Source organism: Trachinotus anak, unplaced genomic scaffold (assembly GCF_046630095.1).
Source record: "Trachinotus anak isolate AG129_WGS33_773 ecotype Australia unplaced genomic scaffold, CSIRO_AGI_Tana_v1 ptg000008l, whole genome shotgun sequence".
In the NCBI taxonomy this organism is placed as follows: domain Eukaryota; kingdom Metazoa; phylum Chordata; class Actinopteri; order Carangiformes; family Carangidae; genus Trachinotus; species Trachinotus anak.
In genome coordinates, this window is record NW_027273859.1 from 8,621,142 (window position 1) to 8,648,051 (window position 26,910).

At 39.4% G+C, this 26,910-nt stretch overlaps 1 protein-coding gene across 1 annotated transcript in view; it reads right to left on the minus strand.

Annotated features, from left to right (window-relative positions):
• The window catches only part of LOC139623795 (transmembrane protein 132C), a 128,950-nt gene that overhangs the window by 83,416 nt on the left and 18,624 nt on the right, over nucleotides 1–26,910 (minus strand). The window contains exon 2 of the mRNA XM_071482342.1: nucleotides 17,548–18,436. Within this exon, the coding sequence (XP_071338443.1) occupies nucleotides 17,548–18,436 (889 nt within the window). The remainder of the gene's footprint in view (nucleotides 1–17,547; nucleotides 18,437–26,910) is intronic.

Consider the following 26,910-nt stretch of genomic DNA (forward strand, 5'->3'; position numbering starts at 1 on the left):
TAATAGTATTGTTAAGCAAAGAAACAGTTTTATTTCTGTTCTGAGTGGTTTCTCATTATAATTTCTCATTTAATTTATTTGGTTGGAAAATGACATCAGCAGAAGTAGAGATGTGTTGCCAGATCCAGTGAGAGTGTGTTGTTCAGACTGAGACAGGTCTCGGACAAAGTTAATTTTCTCCTTTGACTGAAAAAATACAATTTTAGTGTCAGGATGTTCAGAAGATAAGTTGCTTGTGAAAAAATGATCCAGTATTTACTTGGTGACTAATAATCTGTGCTCACATTCACTTCTCCCATCGGTGTGGATGGACCTAGGACCTGCCGCTGGGCTCTAAAAGGGGCGGGGCAGCAGCGAAACAGAAACAGGAAATGATTCTAAGTGCGCCATCTCCTCTCTGAACTGTTTCTGGGCTAAGTCAACAAATGCTCCAATCACATAGGTCACTGGTCCCTACCCTCTGACATGACTCATAGGAGCGTACCAGTGGCAGGAGTACCAAACATTCATCATCATCATGTTTGCAATAATAAAGATGTGGCTAAACAAACAGCGGTTTCCTGTATTAAAGTCCTGTGCTTTGTCCACCCATCCATCCATCCCAACCTCCTCCTGATGTGGACTTTGACGCTCTATCTATGCCACCTGACTTCCTCCTTTGCTCTGGTCATAAACAATAACACGTAACTTGACCTGGTGACACAGATGACTCGCGTGGTCATTTTTTACAAGACAGTGTTGGTAAGTCACAGGATGGGAACACATCCACAGGTAGGAAGGCATTAGTAACTGATGTCATGAATGCGGGTGGCATTATTATTATCAACATATACAGTATATAGCCTCAGAAAGCACAATGACTGACTCTTTTTTTGCACCTACACAAATTTGTGCACGTTGCAATAACACAATCAAACATACCCTTTGAAAGCAGGTGACACACTCAAACCAATACACCACAGATATCGATACAAACCAAAAGTACTCCTTAGTCCAGGTTGGAACCGCTGTGCAATTATATTGACATAATACTTGAAATCACTACCCTGCCTCCTCCTAAGACTAGAGATGAACTCTAGTATATCTCAGAAAAATTTCAAGCGTTTCTTCTGTGCTGCCTATATTGTGATCTGTTAGTATTATGCTGAATGTAGGATTATCCCTCGCTGATCTGGTTTGGGGGTCAAGGAGCAGTTCTCCTTTCCGACATTCATGTTAACATTGTCAGGCTATCTACGAATGATCAGTGGTTCATATTATTCATATATACTGTTATAACCAAGAACTACTTATTTTGCACCCCAAAACTGCTAAAAATAATCTGAAGAAAAGCCGATACAGTTGTATTTAAAACATTAAACAGATTACATCACTGACAACTCACAGACACTTTCCCTATAGCTGTAATCTGATTGTGCTTTAAAAAGATCAAGGGCAAACGGGGATAGAGCTCAAATTATGTGAAGTCTGAGCACAGTAGTGAAGGGTATAGAGCTAAACCACAACATCCATTGCGATCTCACACTTTCAGAAGGAAATATTGTATTAGTAATATTGTATCCTTCCTACTCCACTGAATTTATCTGAGAGATGTGGTTTACACACATTAACAAAAAAATTACTTGCAAACATTATAAGAAGAATTAACTAGCCATAATTACAATAAATTGTTGAAAAGCAGCTCCACTTTAAACAATTACAACAGTAATGTGCTATTTACACATTAACGCTTCAAATTATATAATGATCTATTAACATGAGAATCACAGACCATTGTTCTGTTTTGCACACTTTCATAACATTTTCAATGCAGGACTTTTACCTTTAATAAAGTATTTGGATCAGGGTGGTATTGCTACTTTTTCATAAGAAAAGGTAAATATTCCTCCACAGCCGGTGGTTTTAGACAGCATAATACTTCATAATAAGAGTTTCTTTTACTTCAGTGTTTTCTGTTTGTAATCCAGTTTGTTTCTGTCATGGTTTCTTGAAACACTTATTCATTGTTTCCATAAAGTTGTGCAGTGTTGACTTTGGAACTGGAAAGTTGTGCTCTCTTGCCTAAGCTCTGCAAAAGTACTGAGTGGTAGTGCAACATCATCAGACAAGGAAAAACACTTTAACACTGGTCATGACTGATGGTCAGTCACAAGGGAATAATAGAATAGATCTGAGAACAAACACCCATTTCACCTGTGGCAGAGAGATGAGTTGGTAGTCATGGAAACATGAAAAAGAAATCCAAAATGTTTGGATTTACAAGTATTTGGCATTTGTTTTTTAATTAAAAGGTTTGTACTATAGCTTAACTTAAAGGGCTTCCTGCTAATTAACATAAGAATGTGGCACAGTGCTCCGGGGCCTCTGTCCGGTGTAGACTACATCTATACTGTGCATGTATTTATGCCATGGGACTTCAGTATCATGCATTCAAGTAATGCTTGTTACCAGCACTGCAAAGCAGCAAGGCAGGGGCACAGAGAGAAGGAAAAGTGTGACTATTGTATAGAGGTATAATGGCGCTCTGCCTGAAACTATTGATTTGATGCAGGTCTGAGGGGGAGGGGCTGCGCTCGGGGACTGTGATCACAGGGGGCTGTGTCTCTGTCTGTGAAGAGCAGAGCTGTTGCTAGGTACACATTTTACTGTCCTGATCTGTGGATTCAGTCAGCCACATATACACTGGTTGACACACAAGGTACGGATGAACCGAGTAAATCCTACTTTTGAAGTGGTTTCCAGCAGGGTTTTGCACAGAGGTCATCAGTATCAGGACAGAGATTATGTGTAAAGTTTCAGATTGGTGAGGCAACTTGTAGGCCAAAGAACTCCAACCTGAGGATCATGAAAGGGTAAAGGAAGTACATCAGCTCTAAATATCACACTGCTCCTGCCTGAGAAAGGAAAAGATAGATGGGCCTTGCAAACCTGGTTAACAAAACCGTGCGATATGCTGCTACAAAAATAGATTAATCGACACAGTGAGGTTATATTGGACAAAATGAATGTAATGTATCCTCCTTTGGCTTTTGGCTGGATTTCCGGTTCTTTCTAAAGTTTGAAAACAGTGGAGAAATAGAGCAGACACTGATTCTGTTGGTCCCAGTAGAGCTTGTGTCCTTGGGCTTTTCACACCTTGTACACCATTATGCTTGCTGAAAGGCCAAATCACTAAGTCAAATAACATGAGAGCCATGGCAATGAAAATTAAAACCTGCAGTTAGATTATTTTTTCTTTTTAGGCTGACTGCTGCTGACCGTGCAGCTTTAAGTCTGTGAGTATTTGTATTACTCTGGAACCTTATATTTATTTTGGTAGGTGACTGTTGACTGTAGCTTGAAGACTAAAGCATGAATTAAAATACAGGAGTGTAATATAAGTTTATCTTCACCTGTTGACATCTATCATTGGTCTAGTAGTCTGACTTCAAATTCAAATTCAGAGGCAATCTGCATCATGTTTCCCCAGAGGGGACATGAGGGCAATGCTACGTAAAATGTAGTTCATGTTCTTGATGGACAGATGGATGATAAACAAACATGCGACATTTCTTTGTTCTGATTAGTAAAACTACAACCAACATTATTTACAAGCAGCTGTTCTTCTTGCTCAATTAAATTCTTCACCTTTTTGCTTTGCTGTGTTGGTAGTATACTGAAAAAAGTCCCAAAGTCAAATGAACTGTCCTTATAGGAATAGTTCCACATTTTGGGAAAGATGCTTGCTCACTTTCTTGTTGAGTGTGTTTGATAAAAAGATCGTTACCATTTTCATGTCTGTCCAGTAATTATGTAACTAGAGCCAACAGCAAGTTAGTTTATCTTAACACAAAGACTAGTAACAGGTAGAAACAACTAGCCTGGCTTTAAAGGTAACAGTCTGTCTACCAGCACCTCTGATGCCCAATAATTCATGTGTTATGTCATGTTCATTTGAATAGCTAATACTGTACGTCTTCAGTGAGTCACTATTGGAAAGTGACTAGATAGGCCGGGAGTAGCTGGTTAGCGTGCTAACTTCTGTCGAAGAAAAGACATGATAGAGACAAGAGTTAACATTGGTTTTGCTTTCAACCATTGAAGACAGCTCTTGTTGAGTAAAGGAATGAAGTTTGATGCTGAATTCACAACGTTTTTTCTAGACTGGTAAGTAAACAGCTGATAATGCTAACATTGGCCATGCAGCAATAGGCAAACTTCACAATGTGTCATTTTTATGTTTGGGTTTTGGATGGGTTGAACAAACAAGATACAAGATTCAATCTTCGTAGATAAGACACCTAGTAAAAAAAAAAAAGAAAAACATTTGGATGCAACAATGCGTATATCTTCCAAATTTCATGTTTAATTGTGTTCATATGTGGTGGAAGGACAATCTTCTCCTTTTACTTGGGCCGGTGTGGGAGAGACCTTTAGACTCATCATGTTTCTGATCTGATCGCTACTTCTTCATTTGCATTCAAATTACAGCAAGAATGCAACTAACTGAGATAATCAGCCACTGTCAGTGAACAAGTAGCTACGAGTATCAGGGAAGATATAATACATCCAGTTACAGTGCCAATTACAAAGTTTTAAGGGCACATTAAAGTCCATGAAAATGAATAAGAAAACCATTCAATTTAGTCTTTTGTGTTCCCTCCAAGAAACAGCAGTAAATCAAATCCCTGTACTTCCTGACTGTTAATAATCTGAACATAATTCAAAGACTAATGGATGATACAATCAGACCATGAGCTAGAGTCGAGGTTTAAGTGTAGTCTGTGTGACATACTGTATTTCTAGGGGCATCATGAAGGTGATGGACGGATGGTTCTTTTAAAAAAATCAAATTAGTCTCTGTCCCCTACATCTGCTTTGCTGCAGCTTGTGTTATATAACGTATAAATGTATTAAACTGAACAGAGCCTTTTTTTATTTTATTTATTTATTTAAAAATGATAATCTGTAATATTAAATGGCTGTTCATTTTGAAAGACAACTGTACATTAACGTTTAAATCAGGGCTTTGGAAAGGACGACTATTATTATAAGCCTGGAAGAATCCATAAAATACTGACCCTAAATTAAACATGAAACTACAAGCTAACAGGGCCTAGCTTAGAGACTGCAATTAATTATAAGAAAAGCGCTTTGATCATGTTTATGCTTAGAAGGGAATAAAAGTGTGAGGAGCAAAAGAAAATTTAACTAAAAGACTCAGGATTGAATAAGATGACCCATTAATTAGCACTGAATAACAGATAGAATGAATTACTGTAATTTAATTCAGTCATTCTACAAAGAAATAATTACCACTGCATGTATAATGTAGAGAGCAGGAAATGTATTGTGATCTCTGAGGCTCTGTTCTTGTCAATATATTCATCAGTGGGAGCATGGCCTCTATTAGCCTTCCAGCAGGCTATTTGATCAGAAGGTTCAATTTATTTAATATTCGTCAACTTTTAATTAGCATGTTAATCTTACCTGTACCAGTACATCATCAGGGCGGATACAAATGTTATCGGCGGATCAAACAGAAAGATGAACTATAAGTAAATTCTGGATGGTTGGTGGTGATGGACAACATTGATGAATAGCTGCTGAAATCAAGGACAGAATTATTCATCTTTACTTTTTCACCACCGAGTCCATTCAGTTACATTTGTGTCTTTATTGTAAGCAGGCAATGGGAGATAATTATTGCATTATTGCATTATTATTTTGCAGATAAACTCATTGAGCATTGAATACATTTTTTTTGTTTGCTCAAATTAAATTATGCATTTCATTAATTAAAGCTACTGTATGCACTGAACTTTACATTTTCTTCTGTTCACTCATTTAGTTTTGGTGAGCTTTACATTAGGAGAAATCACAGACTATCGATGTTAATAATGATGGACGTAGGTTTCTGAAGAGCAGATCTGACGCTCAGAGTGGGCTGCTCTGCCGTCACCGTCTTGGCAGTGCCTGTCGGTTAGCATACACTCACTCACCTGTCACTCAATTATGCATTAAGCCTTAATAAAATTAAGCCTTAATAAAATTTAAACAGGTGAATTATATAAAAATTCACCCCTGTACAATTGTCATGAAGGAGGAAATTAGCTATAGAGATCAAAACAGTTTTTTGTACCAGGCTGTAAACATGTTAATTTCTGCTGTAAAGTTGAGCATTTTGACATGAGAGTCTGTGGGGACTGACTTACTTTTGGAGCCAGCCTCAAGTGGCCGTTCGAGGAACTGCAGGTTTTAGCACTTCCATGTTGGCCTTATTTTTCAGCACTGGAGGTTGCTGCTTGGGAGAAATGCATCCACATGCCAACGATACAGAGCAGTATCAGCCGACTTCTGCATCCTTACAAAATACACCGACACTCACGTAACCAACGTATTTTTAAAGAATAGGATAAGTGCGACCCACTCGAGTAATGTACATGCATAATTAATTTCTGGTGTAGAGGTTTCCACAGGAAGCATGCTGAGAGCAATTTCTTGCAAATAATGTCCCCTTAAAAAAAAAAAAAAGAAAAGAAAAGAAACTGTATTTGCTGTTTTTATATCATTACCTATTTCTTTACTATACATTTGTGTGTCTCTATTGCAGAACACGTTTTATTATGCAGTAAAGTTGTGGGGAAAAAGAACATAATTTCACTGTTGACTAATGTGAAAACTACTGAATCATGTCACGATCATCAAGACTAGACCAAGAAATGAACTTTTGTCCCAACATGCACACAGAGTTAAGACCCAAATATAACGCCATACACTCCAAATGTAGACTTCGTATTGCAAAGTAAAAACAACCTCCAACATAATATCTGTGTTGCTGTCTAATTATACACAAATGCCTTTCCTGGGTGTACAATACGATATTTTCACTAAGTGAGCGACTAGAGGGATCCAAGGCAAATGGTAAGACCCCCCATGGAGCTGTGTGGGAGCGATGGGGGCTAGATGTGGGAGCAAAGCACCACTCTGCTCTGCTGTACTACAGTGCTGCCACTTCCCTGTGTTACCCAGCTTTTGGCAGCAGTGTTCACTAACAGGGCCTCAGTCAGCCGCTGGCAAGGCCACACACTCTATGTGCTAATAAAAATGTAACAAACATAATCGGACAAATTTCAATGAGCAAGCTCAGCACAGGACATGTTGATGTTTGACAACCTGTAGCACCCGTCATGAAGCCTTAATGAAAACGTGAGGAGACTCCGTACCACAAAAAAAGTGTTGTCAGTTTTTTTTTTTTTTTCCAGGAAGGATCGCATCCAAGAGTGCTCCGCACACTCTCTGCTGTTGACACTATTAGCCACTTTAGCAGGAAAGAAGACAGTTTGTTTTGGAAATGCAAGCAATCTGCTGCAGGTTGCCAAATCACAATGAAACCTCTCACAGACTAAATATAATACTACAAAGAAATTATTCATAATGACTAGGAGACATCTGACAAGATTTATTTAATGCATGTTCAAAGCCACTCTGTCTCAGATACATTTAGTCTTAATCATCTATATCTGGTCCCTGGAGTGCTTTTTTCCTCCACTTTCAAATGGAGACACTGTTTTAGGAAAAAGGCTTATGGCTTCAATCCCTGCCAATAAATGACAAGGCATTTTCTTAGTCTTTCATCACACATTTTCCACTGCAGAAGCGACCCGGTGGCTGCTGATTCAGAGCCTGTTTATAGTCGCCGATGATGCCTTTCAAATGAAATTGCGCTATAATGATCAGATATGAGTATGTGACCACTGAGTTGATCGGTGTGTTGTGGTCTTATGTGAGGAGAGGGGGGTCTCGCCCTTGGCTTAAGCCAGCTAACTATTTATGTACTCGTCCATTTCTCAACCTGAGCAGTTATTAATTTGTTTCTGTGAAGTATTAGTTTCACTGGGATATTTGTCTCGAGCCATTAGTGGTCAGCAGCTACAAGCTCGAAGATGAAGCAACATGCTTACGGCTGACTGAGCTCGCCGCTCTGCCAGCCTATAGGCTGGAGTGTACGTATGTGAATCTGTTAATGTGCAATTTAACACATAGGAATAAGGGGGCTAATAATCCTAATGAAACTAGAACTTGCCCTTTACTGCATTTTATTTATTTTTTATTTATTTGCGCATGTGAACAGCTATTGTACCATGTGAGCCACTTGAAAAGACAAAGGATATTCTGAGGACTTTTTTCTACAGCTGATTAATAACCACTAGTCAATCAAAAGGGAGAGGCTCCAGCTTTTATCTTTTTTTTAATATTGAAAATGGACTGTCCTTGAGTTTCAATTTTTTTTCTGTCATGATGTAATACGCATTTCTTAGGCTATGTTAGCAGCAATTCGTCATTTAAGTAATTTCTAAGCAAAAATGACCAAAAATCTTTGGTTCCAGACAATTTTACAATACTGAACTCAATATCTTTGGGTTTGAGACTGTTTGTCAGATAAAACCATTAATTTGAAGGCATCACTGTTATAGAATAGCAATTAGGGCTGATGGATGATATCATTTCAAACTTTTACCACGATTACTATTATCAGTCGCCGTCTCTCTCTTTTTATTGAGCCATGCACTCTTTCATATTTTGTAATGTGATTGTGTTCAAAGTAAAAATTGGTGGTGTTACCTTTGGTCACTAACCATGTAGTATTCACCACTTTGTGGTAGTCATGACTGACAGTCAATCAGGAGGTGAGGCAGGTGTCTGCGTCTTAGTTTCCAAAAGTCTCTGTTTCTGTCCGTCAAGACTACAATGCTTTCAAACTCAAACGTGGGCCAGCAGCGTTTCCAAAAATCTCTGTTTTAGGGGCTCAAAAAACTCTGGAGCAGTGTGGACATCAGGCGTAAATGTATCAAAAGTGATACATTTTCAAACTAAAATCATCAGTGTGGACGTAGCCTTAGGCTCAGTGTTTGCACTTTTGTCATCCATATCACCAGCTTCGCTTTGAGTGAACACAGACTAACATTAGTTGGACGGGGTGGAGGGACACGACTGAACACAAGGTCCTATTTTCTTAAGGGGGCAATTCATGAACGCACACATTAGGGAAAATTAACCAAATTAACCAAAATGAGCAAAATTAAGTTGGTGAGGTGAGACATCTGTTTTGATAGTGTTTGGGTTAACTGCCCAGCACTACTAGCAATTAATAGAGAAAATAAATGGCAGATTAATCAATAATAGAAAACAATCATTAGTTGCAGCCCTTGTATCTTAGTCCTGGCAGTTGTGCACAGAGTTTCAGCTGATGTTGAGTCCTAAAAAAAAAAACAAAAAAAAAAAAACTGACTGCCACTTTAGAAAACATCCAATTAATTTGTCCACAGTCGGCTCAGAGCGCTGGAGCCTCACATGAGTTCAGTGAAACTTCAAAATGCATTTTTGCTCAAAAAGAGGACTGCAGATTTTGTCCTGTTTCCTACAGCACTCACTGCACGAAAGGCTTTGCTTCATGGCCGGTATGGAGAAGACGGAGAGACGGATGGTGGCACTGGCTGACACCTCTTCTAATGTAATGCAGTGTAAATGCAGTGTAGTGTAGTGTAATGAAGAGTGTTGCATTATTAGACTTGAGGAAATACAAATGATCCTAATTAATTAGTTATCCAGAATTAATTATCCACATAATATTGTGATTAAAATCATCTAAAAAACACAAAATACCTTCTAGAAAAATGTTAATTTCTTACTAAGAGGTTTGAACCCATTTCAGGAGGATGACTCTGTCCTGGATCTCTCTCCCTGCTGATATTTTAGGCCATTGCCTCTTGCATAGATTAGTCACTGTTGTCCATCAGCACACATAATGAAGCGTAATGGCAGATAATTTGTTCAGTGATGCACTGCCTTTTAAAGACGAGGCAAATTGATTCCATCACAGTTGCTCACATGGTACTTTTGGTATTCGCAGTGTGAGCATAGCACGGTGCTCAGACGTGTCAGCACACATGCTCAAACACTTCTGCACACGCACAAACATGTGCACAAACACTTGTGTTTACACACAGACACGTGCACAAACAATCCCATACACACAGAGGCACACATGCATACACGATGTGATCGCAAAATGCTGACACTTTTATTGAAATCTGTTTGCAAACAAATGTTTGGTAGAATGTTCTCTATGGGAGGCAAATGATTAAACAAACTGCCTGCACAAGACCAGCAGTGTTTATCTGCTTGGCACACTCACCAGCCGAAACTCACAAACAGTCAAGGAAGTGTACACAAAACACACCTGCATCTGTCACACATCATACACACACAGAGTACATACAAGCAGCATCAGCACCAGCTTCCACATCCTTTTACCACACACAAACAAAATGTAGATAGAAGCACAACCAGAGCAATAACAACTATTATCTCAGCACTGATGACAACACAGAATTTTGTGTCATTGCAGCCGATTTTATTCCACTCTTTGCCATTTCATGGCCTGTTTGTGGAAAAGGCAAATGACACCCAAGGGAGCCAGATCAAACAAGGAACTACACTACTTGTATAATGTAAATGTAGAGTCACTCCCAAGTCAAAGTACATTATATCAGTTTAACAAAATGAAACCGATTGTCCAAGAGCTTTATTGATACTATGTGTGCATCAAAGGTTTTCACTCTTTTTCTTGAGGGGTTGTATAAAAAAATATTAAGTGGGAGGAGAGCTCAGAGAGAGGGGAGGCTACTGTGACTTTTTGGAGGAACCAGGGGAGGGTCTTTAATCTTTTTCAAACCACTGATTTAACTTTTATTTTTCCTCCCTTATAAGATTTATATCAGTTTTGAGAAATGCAGTACAAGTGAACAATAATTAGTTAAAAGCGAGAGAAACACTCATCAACTTTCTTCTGCATAACGACAGAGAGCAGATTTTATTTATTTAGTACAGTTGTAGTTATTTATTCATAGCAGCTGTTACATTTGACACTTTGCAATATTTGCTATAAACCTGGCAATTCGTTATTTCAGTTCGGATGTGAGCAATGGTGGCTATGAGAAAAATGTATAATTCAGCTAACATATTAAGGTACAAAGCAGGGTACAGCTTCTTAAATTCTCTACATACTTTAAGACTTTTAGTTAGTAATAGAAAAAAAAAAGCTGCAACAGTGTTGTTTCATTATTTTGAGATATTAATGGGATAGATGTTCTAGTTTTTCTTTTTATTCATGGGAGGATTTAAAGAAAATATTAAAGGGGAACTCCACTGATTTTACACATCAAAGTCTGTTTACAGGTCTTAGGGAGCACTACTTTGTGTGTGAAAAAAGTTGTATAAAGCCTTTTTGCGGCTCCTGGGGGAACTGCCTGAAATCTGATGTCACTTGAGTCGGTGTCGGTTGGGTCTGAAGACGACAAGTTAGAACATGAAAAAAAAATCTGGAGGTCTTGGGTTAGAAAGAAGTGAGCTGAACAAACTCTGATGCTCCTCATCCACAGTCCACAGTCTCACGTCAGTTTGTGAGCAGGAACACAAAATTCTATCTATTGATACCTGTACATGAATTGTGCATGTTTTTTGTGACACTCAGCATGAAATGGAGGCTTTTTTCTTTTCCTTTTTTTTCTTTTTTTTTTTTATTGAATGAAGTGTAACATTCATTAACAGCTGCAAAGACGACAGGACACAGTTTGGGGTGGATGACAGGCACAAAAAGTACATGACTTTCACACCAGACATCCAGGTTCGCCTTCAGTCTATGGTTAGGTTTAGGCAATAAAGGCATTCTGGTTAAAGGTGGGGGAAGGGAAAGATTGTGGTTTTGATTAATTAAAAATAAACACATTGTGTCTGGAGCGGTCTGCTACCTTTCCTTAACCTTAACCAAGCACTGTGATGGTCTAAACATAACCATTAAAAAGTGTAATTTCTGTCATGAAAACAATAAAAAAAAAAAACATTGAATTTTTTAACTATTTCACAAACTAAAACTCATGCTGACTGTGATGAAAACAATGGACAATTCGTGTCCATACACACAAAATCAATAGATCACATTTCATGTACGTGGACACGAACTAGAGGGAGAGGCTCAAGGCTACATTAGCCGGTATTTGCACAACACACTCATGCCTCTGACTGAGCTGTTCATTTGCATTGTGGGTAATGTAAGCACCAGATTTTGACAAGGAAGAAAAATATAGAAAAAGAAAACATGATGTCTCTGTTTTAGCTGCAATGATTTTGATCCTTTTTTTAGCGTCCGCTGTGAGTCCGACAATAATGTAGAAATGCAATGCTAGATTGATCAAGTACTTTTCCAGTGACACTGAGGAGGGATCAGCCTTTCAGAAAAAAAGTTACCAATCATTTTGATGCAGTCCCAGTTGTGTGTGTTTGTCCGTTTGTTGTTTCACTATTACAGGAAGTGAAGTTTTTGTGAAGTAAGTAGCCTAATCTACATATACAAGATGAGGAACACAACTATGGTAAGGAGAATGTCTGCTCTCACATGTGTTCCTTAAACCTACCAATCTATTGTTAAAATAATGAATACAGGCATGGAGGACAATGCACATGTAATGACCCTCACTGTATAGTGACTCATGATAAATGGCAGCGCTGTACCAAGACAGAAAATAGAGCAATTTCCTTTCGTGCTCTGGTTTTTTAGACCACCAGAGAGTGCAGGAGGAAAATATGCTTTAAAATCATTTCCTTCATTGCATTTGATTTGCATATGAACCGAGTAATACTGAGGAATAATAATGAATTATCAATGACATACAACAATCTAAATTGCTCACACAGTGATACCAGAAAACATATTATGATAATGACTTCAGCTTATACATTACTTGCATATTAAATTTAATGGCCTTAAAGTCCTAAGTGCCTTGTCAGTATCTCTTCCTTCATTTGACTCCCCTTCAACTGTGCAGAATCTGCTGGTGTGCAGAAATGTCTTTCTCCTTTGACGACATTACAGGGAGTAACAGCTCTACAGTGGGCTATGATGTGATACTGTTTCTTATCCAGCACAACAAAGCAGGGAAATATCAAAGTAGGAACACAGCAAAGGAATAGACTGCAACCAAAGAGTTAATCTTGCCTAATCCAGTTCTAGTCACAACAATCTATACTTGAAATTGACAAGACAATATTAAGATGTTATATCTAATAATTCCCACTATATTTAGTAAAGCATCATAAGATTTATATCAACTGGTAATGAAGCGACTGCAGGATGTGTGAACATGTTAAAAATATGAATATGAAACATCTTGATGTATTTAAGTGGTTGATGTTACAGGCGTAGGAATATTGCATTTACAAGCATTTCTTACTTCACTAGAGATTTAACTATTTTTAATAGACAATTACAATTGGGACACTTGAAATCATGAATTTAATTTACATTTAGTGGTATTTACATTTCTACATCAAGTACTTGGTAGTGGTTGCAATTTCACAATTGTTTAAAAAATTCAGATTATAAACATCATTAATCCTGCAGGGTTTGGAAGCTATCATTTGCCTCCATACCCTGCAGTAGTTGTCATTATCGTTATTACATTATCCCTTAAATTTGTGGCAGAGCATTAGGAGTAATAATCGAAGGTTATTAAACCAATTTATTTTGTGTTTCTCAAACCAATACCACATTATCAGTTGTTACACACTTGCACTCTATAATGAAAACAGGTGTTAGGGATGTCTAGTCTTTATAGATATGGTGTACCGAATGCAAATGAAGCAGTATCTCGCTACAGGGAGCTGTAGAGAACAAAACTCAGGAGAGTGCAATTGAACAGGTTTAAAATATATCACTATTTTATATCCTGCACAGTTCCTTCTGTTCCTTCTTTCACATGGAGAAACATTCATCTTCATGTTGAATGGCAAGCTCATATGCAAGTATAAACAGACCCTAATATGGCCGTACAGTTTTCACAAACAATCGATGATTAGACTGTCCAAGGACATATGACTTCCTGAAATGGTTTTTAGCTAGTTTGTGTCATCAAAGTAAAATAAGATCCCTATATGAGCATTTGGTGAACACTGTAATACACATTACTATTACCTTACACTGTGAGGGGTAGAGCGTATCTTAAACATGGGTGCCCTCTAAACTGGATCCATCCCATTATTATTATTACTGCACTGTCTGAATATATGCATGTACAAACAAGTGACTATATTATATTCTGCCGCTATCACCATTATTATTATTATTACTATTACTATTACTATTACTATTATTATTACTATTACTATTACTATTACTATTATTATCCATCCATCCACCCATCCACCTTCTTAACCACTGACGGGGTCACAGGGGGGCCGGAGCTAATCCCAGCTGACATTGGGTGAGGGCGGGGAACAGCCTGGACAGGTTGCCAGTCTATCACAGGGCTGACATATAGAGACACAACCACACACATTCACACCTGTGGGCAATTTAGATTATTTTTATTATTATTATTATTATTATTATTATTATTATTATTATTATTATTGTTGTTGTTGTTGTTGTTGTTGTTGTTGTTGTTGTTGTCATGATTACCATTATCATAATATCCTTGTAATTATTATTGTTATTATTTCATATGGTATACAATTACCATTATGGTATACAAGACTCTCACCATCCAACTATACACACACACACACACACACACCTGAATCTTACTTTATGTACACTCACACTCAGTTTTTTCAGTCATCCACCTCCCCATTAGAGCCATGCAGATGACTGATGACACATTAAAATGTGTCTCTTTCTCTTTCCCATCTAAGAAAGGAGTTTTTCTCCAGTGGATGACGGCTTATTAAACGGTAATAGACAGGTAATAGAAATTGATTTGTATGTCAGAGTGACCCATGACAGCAACTAAAAGTAGCAACTATTTAATGCTGTGCAACTAAATTCCTCTAAATTTGAGGAAAAGTAAACTACAGGAAAATAAGTAAAACTTTCTCTATTTCTGATTGACACAGTCTATTAACACAGAGGAGGTCGAATCAAATCAGAGCCGATCAAATTAAAAGTAGCATGTCAAGACAGAAATACCATGCTGGGCATCCACAAAGCAATAAATTGGCTGGATGATTGGCTATTAAAAATATGTGAAATTAGCTTTCATTGCATAATGTCTATCCCAGCATGAACCTTTCATCATAATGGATGAGGCGAAGGTGAAAACTGAAGGAGAGAAGAGGAAAGATTTACAGAGGAGCTCAGTGGCCATTTTAATTTTCTTTTAAATGTTTATCCTTTTTCACTCATCTGTCACACAGACATGCTGTTTACTCACACTCATGCTGTATAGGGTATAAAATGAAAGACTTTGCCTTGGATTTTATTATTATATACACCAAACTCGGGCTCTAATAAGCATTTAAAACTTAAGTATCAGAAGGTCGGTTTGACCGATTTCACAGGATCATAAGCTCACCCTGCATTCGGGCTACACAGCTAACAATGGCTGACACAGAAGTGTGTAGTACACAGATGATAATGATGTTGTGAATATAGAGATCAAAGTCGTCTCGCTCTGGTGATTAAACGTCCTAACAAATGCATGTATGAGGACAGCCTTATCACCTAGGACCACACAGAGGCCTTTTCCATATCTGTCGCTCTCAGATGGCCAACCTGCGCCTGCCATGCACCACGCTGCCAAATAAAAACACCACAGGCATTGCCTCTGTGGCCAGCCTGGCCTGTTCATTTGACTGATGAAAGAAATCATTCAGAGTCTCTCAATTTAGCAAAAGAAAACATTTTCTATGTGTTATCACTTCAGCACAACTAGTTGGTAATTAAATGAAGCACAGGAAGGACATAAGTCTGGAGAATTTGTTTGGCTTGTTAAAACTTCACAGCTATTGTGAACTTGTTTACCTTGGCTCTAATCGTGAGCCTGAAGCACACACTATGTATCTTTTTTTGTTAGCTGGGAAAATTATCTCATTAGTAAGCAACTGGAAAAAAAGAAAGAAAATAAGAGCAGGATAGCTTTATATAAACATGAACATGTTTCATTTTAAAACTGCCTCTGTGCTTTTCACCCTCCCTATGCAGAAAACTCTCCTGTTCAGCGTAGCGCTTGATTTCCTCTTCACACAGGTTGACAAATTAGCTTGACCCCTTGTTACAGCATATCCAGAGGTTTATAAATGTTCCAAACCGGTGTGATTAAGATCAGCTTCAGTCATTATACTAATGGACATGCATTTTAATTAATGACATCCTCATTTGCATGGCATGTAAATTATCTAAATCATTTTGTCTCGTCTGTTCACTGTAATTAGTACCTATCACCAGCTTCACCGAATCACACTATATCCCAGAGATAACCCTGCTCTGTCTGTATGTCACCGTGGAGGAAACGCTTAGTTATCTGACATGACTGCATGAGAGTTCAGGCGGAAAGAGGAAAACAACATTAATTTATAATCTGTTTACTGAAGTTAACTCTAAATTTTACAAATGTATTTTACTAACAGAGTGAGGACATTTTGGGAAAGTGAGGACATTTTGGCCGGTCCTCACTTCTTCAAATCACATTTTGAGGGTTAAGACTTGGTTTTAGAGTTATGGTTAGAATTAGGTTTAGGTTAAGGTTAGGGTCAAGGTGAGGGTTAGGCACTCAGTTGTGATGGTTAAGGTTAGGGTAAGGGGCTAGGGAATGCATTATGTCAATGAGTGTCCTCACAAAGAGTATAGAAGTACAAGTATGTGTGTGTGTGTGTATGTGTGTGTGTGTGTGTGTGTGTGTGTGTGTGTGTGTGTGTGTGTGTGTGTGTGTGTGTGTGTGTGTGTGTGTGTGTGTGCGCGCATCATTGTCATCATTTGTTATGTGTGTAAATGCCTGACAAAGGTCACTTCATAGAAAAGTTGTCAGTAGACAGTGTGCAGGAGCTGTTTTGTGTTATGTGACTCATAATCCTTTTCTCTTACACCCTTTATCAGAATAAAGGTGATAATGATAATAATCACCTTTCCAATATGGACACACAAGCCTTCACACACTGCGCTGTGCGTTTCCTCTAACTCTCTCTGATCACTCATTTTGAATTCCAATGCTGCCAGTGACAAAATAAAGTTGTCATCATTAGCCTCTGTTTAAATGAACATTGTCAGGCGACTCCTCAATCAATATTGATTTAATCAGTGGTGTCATTATTGTTCATCTTAGTTAACAGGGAGCATCAGTGAGCAAAGATTAAATCATTATTTTATGTTTTATCAATTAAAATTAATTGTATGTATGTTGATGAGAACAACTAAATTCTATTTTTATGTTTTGTTATAATGAAAATATGTGACCATGGAGAGCAGGAGAGGACAGAACAGGTGTTTAACCGGCTAAGACCAGGCAGAGTAATAAGTCTGTGTTTGTTAGCTGTGATGCCACTTTAGTGTTTGAGACGAGGAAGAACATGAGGTTTAACCACTTTCCATTTGTTTTAGTGTTTCACTGTTTTAAAGCTGAGTGTGGATATTGCCTTAAGAAAGAATAAAATTACTGAATAATATGTTCAGTTCAGAGGCAGCAGACAGTCTGCAGCCAGACATTTCATGAAAGACCAAAGAGAAATGCATCTTACCTGAGAGTAAACATCTCCACAGGAGAGAAGGCTGACACTGTGATAAAAGCAGAGATGGTTTCCCTCTGTCGCATTGGTGTAGCTGGAACCATGACCATAAAGTTATTATCCAGCCTGTGTTCGGTGAGAGGAGGAGGAGTGGGGTTCTGGTAGAGCCTCACACCACCGATCCTCCTGAGCGGCGTGGAGGTGAAGGAACCAAACAGCCCTTCCTGGCTCGAGCGGATGAAGCTGTCCTTCCTGGCCTCCTCTGAATGGCACTCTCCTGCTTCTGTGGACTGCAGCATGTAGTAGAGCTCCACTGGGGTGCCCTCGGACGCTTCAAGGCTCCTCTGGCGTCCTGGCACTACGCTGGGCGAGCTGAACCAGCTAGCCAGTGGCTCCAGCTCAGCTACACACAGGCCCAGCTCCCCTTTCAATTGGCAAGTGCCACGTACCTCCTGGGTCTCATGGAAAGCAAACATGTGCACGCAGGGCAGCTTGTTGATGGCGCTGTAGTCGTCCCAGTCCCGGCCTGCGATATAGAACAGAACCTGGACTTTGGGCTTGGCCAGGTGAATCCTGGGATTCATGATAAATGTCTGCACCTTCCAGTTGAAGGTAAAAACAGAAGAGGCAGGGAAAGTCCCTGGGCTCTGTAGGAGCTCCAAAGGGACAGGCTGTTCCACAGAGAGAGGTCCATAGCTAGCATTCACTGTGGGCAAACTTCTAGCTTGGTAGATGAAGAAGGGCTCAGTCCGCGACATCAGGCTAGAGTTCCTCATGAAATCCTGATTGGCCTCTTTCAGGAAGAAGGCCAGGTCAGCGTTGAGCAGCTGGTAGTTGACGGGCAGGTATGTGGGTATGGAGGAATATCTCTGCAATCCCTCTAAGACTCGACAGTCGGCTACTACAGGACAGAGGAGAAGAAAAAAACACTTGGTGTAAACAGGCAGTCTTTGAGGAAGTCTTGAAACTAGTGTGAAGCAGTGCAAACAAGTTCAACTACACATTTTTTCTTTATGTTCAACTGTGGTGTGTTAACCATTCATGATATCAATAGCACTGTGTTCTATGGGACAGTACATAAAGTATGTTTCTCGCAATTTATAATCTCTTATTTCATTGTAGCTGTTGTTGTTGACAGCAGACATTACTGTGGGTTGTGAGAATGGTGAAGGTGCGTTATACAAGTGTATTGGTATTGTAACTGTAAATGTATGAACACAGAGTAGTGTTTTTATTAGCAACTAAGCAATTATTCAACAAGGTGATCAACAGAAAAAACAATTTTTATAAGTTAATTGTTTAAGGATTTTCACTCGTTCAATCAAATTTTACTATTATACTGTATCATTGTATATCTGAGACTTTGGGGTTTTGGAGTGGCAGTCAGACAAATGTAAGATCATCATTCTAAGTTAGTTTGTTGAAGCTTTTTAAAAAATCATTTTATTTTCTATTACATTTACATGTACATACATAAACACAAAAACCATAAAACTGTGTACTCATAATTATGATAAACATGCACCAAAAATAGAAATGACTAAATAAGTACAGAAGGTTAATTACCAAGACATTATGTAAGTAAATTGTGAGGGAGTAACAGTATATTTAAAAAAAGGGGAAAAAAAACATAAATCCAAACAGCTATTTCTTACTACTACAAAAATAACCATCAAATTGATTGACAGTTTTTAGTTTGTGGTAACTTTTATATGCTCCATGTGAGCACAATACAAACTTAAGAAATAAATGTCTTAGAGCTAAATTTTGACACAGAAGGTCCCTCTAAAATATATGGTCATACTGTTGATGAGTTGATGAGATGTTGATGAGAAATTTGCAGTTAATCAAATCACCATTATCCACTGAAATGCAATGAAAGTGGGCCTTTTGGTAATCCAGCCTTGATTCAGCCTTGGTACTTCTTTGGTACTGACTGTGTTTCAAGAAGTATTAAGAGTTAGAATTGAATGACTGATGAGATCCATAATGTTGTTTACTTATTCTTTGAACAATCTGATTTCATTAGCCAAAGTTCCTGTGTGTCTGCTTGTGCTTATGCAACATTTAACAACCGAGAACATTTGCTTCTCTTGATGAATTAAACAAGTTTTCGAAGAAAAACATTTCTATCACTCTAAATATAAGGTACGAAAATAAATGTTGTTTTGCAATCAATACAGTTTTGGTTCCTGTACCAACACTGAAAACATTTTTAACAATGCCCAACCCTAGTCTGAGTGAGCCTCCAGCTCTGTCTAAATTAGTCCTCTGACATCCAACTATTAGGAAATTCAGAACGAATCAGTATTACAGGTTCCAGCACAAGGAGGAGATGTTATCTATCAAGTTCAGGCACCCGGACAACAGGTATGGCAGCTTATTAAATACACTAAAGACATAATCAGAATTATAATTAAGCCCTCAGTGTGCAGTTTTGTCCTCCAATGTTAAAAAACAAGTTTGCAGTACAGACTCCTTTGTTATCACCTATGGCCCCACTGGTTGAGGAACAGAAAAAAATTAATCACAATAAGAGCAAGCTGTAACCTTCTTGTCAAGAGCAATCTGCTGTGTGATTACAGTCCCTAAGCACACTCGCATCTTCATGCTGGCTGCCAGAGGGTTTCTTTCCTCTGATCACAGGTGATCAGAGGAAAGAAATCAACATCCCGATAGTTGACAAATCAGCCGTGAATTTCTGATTCATGGTGCTCCTCCTGACCTCAGTGCTGCTGTCCCACTGAGGGATACAAGGGCGCAGCCAGGCTCCAACTGTCAACCCAGGTGCAGCACCGGTCCTACTAAAAGCGTCAGTTAGCTGGCGCTGAGTAAACACCTGGGTACAGACCTTTCCCTTCTGAGCAGCAGAGCACCACAGAGCAATTTGTATTTTCCCTGAACAAGCAGGAGCTTGGTGTTATTTGTTAGGGCAAGGGGCATTGTTGTATACGTGGCTGCTCCAAAATAAAAAGCCTGATAGTCCAGCAAGACAGAGCAGTCAGGAACAAAGTCATCCTCTGGCCCCTGTGTAGCGATGTTACTCTCACTCTCATGTCTGAGCCCTCATGTCTCAGGTGAAGTGAAAGCAAAGAGCTCTCTCCAGAGGACTGAGCACCTCACTCTGTGTGCTGAAATGTGATTTATTGTCTTTGCAGCTGACATTCAGAATCCAAATGTGCTCACACTTCTGCTTATACACACAAGCTGGACAATATAAGATTACATACAGTGGGGTCCAAACGACTGTTCCCATTGGGAAAGAGGTCAAGCTCACAGCTCAACAATAAACCATGAAAAATGCATGTTAAATGACTGACTGTCAACTGGATCCACCTTTGTTATATTTAACTGACTTATAGACTGTACATTTTGAAGCAACAAGACGCTACTGGATTTTTCAACAACTACATTTTAGAGCATAATACTTCTAAGATCTACAAGGATAAAAACATCTACTGTTAAATATTTTTTAAATCTCTGCAAGGTTGTTTTTATTTTTTTGTATTTGATATCAGCAAACCAAAACACAGGAAACAGACAATACGAATGATTCTCTTGCTATTTACAATTTCAAGTGCAACACAAGAATGAGAAAAAGAGCTTCTTAATAAAAACATATGAAGAAAGACCCTGTTAAAAAGATGGACTGAGCATATGTATCAATGGAGTTATTTGAATTCTATTTAATGCAAAGCAATGAGGCACATCTTGTGAACAAACAAAATCTAAAAGTGCAGTCATCTTAATAAAATGAGAAGCTAGTCTTGTGGAAAAGAGGAAATGGAACAGAAAATAGAAAAACCCATTACAGATTATCTTGGTATGTCTGCACCCAACTGTTACTGTGTCAAATAGTTGATCATAAAGTACATATGATAATTACTGACATTTAGATTCAGAAATGGGTGTTGATGTGGCTCAACTATCCTTTAAACTATCTTTAAACTTTCCTTAATGCATGGCTCTAAAAGCCTGTGTATCTATGTAGAGGGTCTTGTCATTGTTTTCCAGTGTGTGCATGCCCCCAAACAGCTGTGTTATGTGTTCTGAGTATATACTGTAGGACCAGTGTCTGAAAACTGACACTGAATTTATACACTGGAAAATAATCCGATCTCAAGCCACATAAAGCCTGGAACTCTCCAAACCCAAATCCAACATAATCAGAATCAGCAAGCCTGTGTAATGGATTTGTATTAATAAATCGTGCAAAGCTTTTTCAAGATGAATCGCTCCCTCCTTTGTTCTTAGGGAGAGGAAACTTTAAAAAATATAATATACAAACCTACTTTTCAACCTCCACTAGCTCTTTGTTTTTCTGTGCAGCAGCGGCGTAGCTCACATATCTGGACCCCCTGAGAGAGAAGTCTTGCTCGAGGCATGCCTGTTTAATAAAATCCTTCCTTTGGAATCCGCGTGGGCCCTCTCCAGCTGTGGCCCCTACAACTGTCACCAACTTTTGGCACACTTGCAATTTCAATGCTTTGCGACAGGGATCAGACTTGGTGCAAGAAGATATTTTGGAGGAAAAAATTGACAACTCTTCAGGTAGATCCAGTGGGGCATACAAGTGTCCCAGGATACTAAAGTCTGCCAGATTTACTCTGGGTATGGTAGTTATCACTTCACACTGGATACACAGAATTTTCTGTATGAAAAGCAGCAGAAGCACATTGACAACGGACCTGGTCCATCTGATTGGTTAAAAACAACAAAGCATACCTGTTTATTTGTTTATGAAGCGGGGACGTGAGATACGATCACAAGTGGTCACTGGAGATGCATTTTAAAGCCAGGCGTGAAGAGACGTACTCAGAGCCGACCACTTGTGATCGGATCTCTCAGGACGCATGTTAATACCAGTCGGAACAGGGCCAGAGCCTTTGTGGGTCTAAAAGCTGTTCTGAGATCAGATGAAGGAGAGATATCGCTTCATCTTCAGTGTCATTCTAGCGATGTCTATTTTTAGCTTTAACTGGGCAAGCACTGCTTGCCTTTGACCAGTGGTCATTTTTTACATTTGAACAGCATTGTACAGCAGGCTAGTTTTTTCCCCTGTATCTAGGGTTTGTCCTAAGACACTGTAAGATAACCGCTTCCTGGCTCTAGATTCATGCATGTAACTTACAGTAAATAGGGCTGATATAAGATTTATACTGACAGACCAGTCCAGTGGCTACATGTTAGCTTGGTGCTACATGGGGGGGGGGGGGACTTTCTTGAATCATCTGGTTCAAACCTTAATGTCTCATTTTCTATGTCTGCGTGTTAAATACAGATTATGTGACAGAGCTGTGCTAATGACACAAATCAAGTTAAATGTCAGGAATTGCTTTTGCTTTTATGTCGTAACAGTTTCAGTGAGTAATCTCCAATAACACTGTATGAGCTGTGTGATAATAGCAACTGCAAAGTACTAGTACTAACTGCAGTTGTACTATTTGTATTAATAAGGAATATTGAAAGATAGCAAATTTATATTTATATATCATATTTATTCAAAATGGCGGAGGGTGGAGGGGGAACGTAACCTTCAGCTGGCAGAGAAATACTAAGGAAAAATAATGATAATTCAACTAGGAAAAATGTCTATTTCAGCATACACTTACTTTATGATCCACATCATGTATAATTAAAGTTCCCTTTTGTATGGCATTAAATTGTAAAAGGATGGCCAACATTATGCTGAGCCAGATAAATTCTAATGTCTGAATCTCTTTCTTTATTTGCGGTTTTTGATAAAGAGGGTTTTTTTTCTCCCCTCGCTTTATGGAAACACTGTTGATGCTGTGTTTTCCTCGTGGAACAGCAGCCAGGACCTCTTACTGACGAGACCTCGTGATTGTAGCATCTACAGAGGATGGGTGCCTCATAAAACATTAATGGTGAATGGACATTATGAAAGCACTGTGTGTCTGCACATAAGTAGCTATTGTCATTTTCAGAGTTAGCAGAGAGCAGTGTTGCTTTATGGATGGTAATGTTGCTCTGTTGGTCCACGCTAGACTAAACATGGGAGAAAACTGATGACGCACACACCAAAAGATTCAATTACACTTCTGAGACACTTCTGTTTACCCATTTTTTATTTTCCATTTCACATCGTTGCACAACTGATTCCACTCCCAAGCTCACCCCACCCATGATCATTAAACCCCGACCACAGGTGAATGCACTTACTTCAAACCACAGGTTCATACCCATAGTGACCCACCCACGATCCAAGCGCCAATGCAGTGTGCACAAACCAAACACATGAATATGCAGGAAACTTACATGTGTGGACCCCACACACTAGCTTGGTTGCCACAAGACATTCATGGTTCCCAGATGATGCTAATTACTATGGTGATCCCCTGACTTTTCCTCTAGCACCACCAGCAGGCATTGTTTTAACAGCTACTGTTGATGAATCGAATTTTTAGAGTGACAATCATGTCCACCTGACAATAGATATGATTGGCCAGGGTGCCATCTTTTTGGGGGGTGGCACTTCATTTGAACATCATGCCAATGGTATCATGTCACCGTGTGGGTCTAAACTGGTGCTGTTTCTAGTTTGTGCAGGCTTCTGCTGCTCTGAAGGTCTCCTCTCTCACTCTCAGAGGTGGTGGGAGATGGAGAATGGGGTAGTTTGGCCACCTCCCCACTGGAGCAGGGGAATCTATCAAATAGCACACTTCTATCTCTGTACAGTATCAGTATCAACCATGCAATTCCTGGGCAGATTTCATATGATGATGTAATTGAAAGTAATTGTAACTGCATCAAAGAAAGCAAGAGAGGTTGGGCTTTAGATGAGAGTTGTGCAATTTAAAGTGTGTGTGTCTTGTTTGAAGTGTGCAACGGTGTAATAATCAGGTTCTCAGTGTGTTCATCTATTTGTGGGATGAGGGATTTGTGCAATTTCATAGTTTGATTCTCCATTGTATTTGTATATATGTATATACACTATTTCCTCTGTAACTGTGTGGCTTTATTTTGGTATTTATTTCGTATTTAGTTGTAGATGGGGTGGGGGGAGGGTTTCACCCAAGCCGCCACACAAGCTGGAACTGCCACTGCAACCTGATAATGGAATGTTATTTGGTGATTCATTAATTTTTCATTTAGTGCTATCATTAGGTCAAAATTTTATTTGTCCAACAGTTTGGTTTAGGACAAATTTAATGACTTCCCTTCAGCCTCAGTTGTGCTTTGTTTTTAGTGCTGATTAGGAAACTTTATTATGCTGACACGCTAAACTAAGATACCAAGCATGGTAAACATCATACCTGCTAAACCCTCCACACGTTAGCGTTGTCACTGACATCGTCTCATTCAGACACAGATTTCACTTGTTACTTGCAGGTAGCCTAAAAAGCATTTGGATGATACAGTCACACTTCTAGTTCTGGTTTAACACAGCTCAGAGGAAGAAAATCTTAAAGTCTGATTGAGGAAATGTTTTTTTCAGTCTCTGTCAGCACTGGTCCACTTTCTGTGTTATCTAGTTTCTAAAGCTGTACACAACCATACAGCGTGTAATAGCCTTAGAAAACAATTTAGTTCTAATTATTTTAGTTGCTCCTCATAAAAATCTGATGCCATTTTTTCACATAGAGTCCATTTAAGCGTTCCGGTTTCTGAAGTGACCAGTCAGAAGTTTTTCTGTCAGACACAGATGTGCAGAGGTGTGCAGGGGAGAAAGGCAGGTCCCAGATGAGTGCTAACTAGCCAAGCAGCACCCCTCCTGTACCCAACCTCATATAGGCTCACTCATCCTACCACTGCAGCTCCACGCTAGGATATGCGGAGCTGGAATAGGACTGGCGGAGCGAGGAGCAGCCTTCACACTCGCAGGGGCTGAGAAAATGAACAGCCACAATAGAGGACACCAGGGAAGCAGAGGCCTGCTGCCCACTCCTGGCTGTAAAAATATGGTTGGGCACATAAGTGAATAGCTGCCTGGGTGGTTCGGTGGTAGACTACGTGTCTTTCTGCTTCATCACACAAGTCAAGGCAGACAAGATGTAGGAAACAAGGAGCTAAAGCTCAACAGAAAGTAGCAAAAGTAAATGGTGAACAACAAAGAGCAAAATAACAGAGAAAAGATGAGGTGATCCTTCCACGATACCTGGATTCTCCTAGGTGATTCAGTTTTTAATCATGTCTTACAAGGATCACATACAGAGTTATACAACATTTGCAGCCTAAATGTGTTTAAATGTAAATTTCTAGGAACAGAAAACAGTGAATGATTTTGCAAAGCTGACATAGAAACACCCTAAGTTTACAATTACACTCCCTTTGACCCTCATCCCGACCCCAAATCATTCTGGGCTTCACCACGAATGCCAAGCAGGACAGTCTTAAACATGAGGTATGAGAGAAAGCTCTCTAGTCCCATTGAATTACCCACATCATATTTCTCACCATGTTCAGTTAATAAGGGCTATTGAATTTGTGACCATGCGTCAAGAATAATAAATACAATATTTCCTTCAAGGATCATTTGCAGATGATTTATGCTTTAGAGCCACGAAGAAATTCAAGAAAGGGGGACTGGAAAAAGAATCAATACATGACACAGTATGGTATTACTTCATGCCAGCCTCCATAGAAGAGAAATCATTCAGGCAGATAGAGGTCTGTGGAATACGCCCAGCTGGTAAGTAAGAGTCATGGGGGGAGGGAGGTGGGGCCACAATACAAAGTTTGGAAACCTTCAAAGGGAACGTGCTGTGCAGGTGACTCCTCTATATCTTTCAGATGAGCTGAATTCAATGCACAATAATTGTTCTTGATTAAGGGTCTGTTTAAATTAGTGTGTGTGTGTGTGCGTGTGCTGGCAGGCTACTGACGGACCTGCTGGGGATGTTTGTTGCCTCGCCTCTAATGGATGGCCACATTTAAGACACTAAGAGCTAATAAAGAGTAATGGGCCTGTGGCTTCACTGGGGAGGAGGAAGAGCTATTTTGAGTTCATGAGAGAAAGCATTATCTCGGGGATTAAAGAGTATCGACCGCCGAAGAGTAAACACTGCAATGCTGTGCCGCTGGCCTATTTGGTAAAGCTGTGGATGGAAAAGACGGACCCAAATAGGCGCCGCTGTTAGTGCCTGGGAGGGTCAGTGGGGATGTCATTAAGGGATGTTGAGAAAGGACTCCAGGTGCTGCGAGGAGGCCTGATATGTCTGCAACAGCGCTATCGCAGCAGGAGACTGCAGACTGAGTGGCAAGAACCCTGGGCATCCTGAGAACAGCACCTCCTTTGTGCCAACCAGTGCACATGGCTGGAGGGGAAAAGGGCTGAGAGCTTTTGGCTTGGTTTGGGAGGATGAGACAAGCACATATCTGTGTGCCAATCAGTATTCCCGCGGTCCCTCCGGA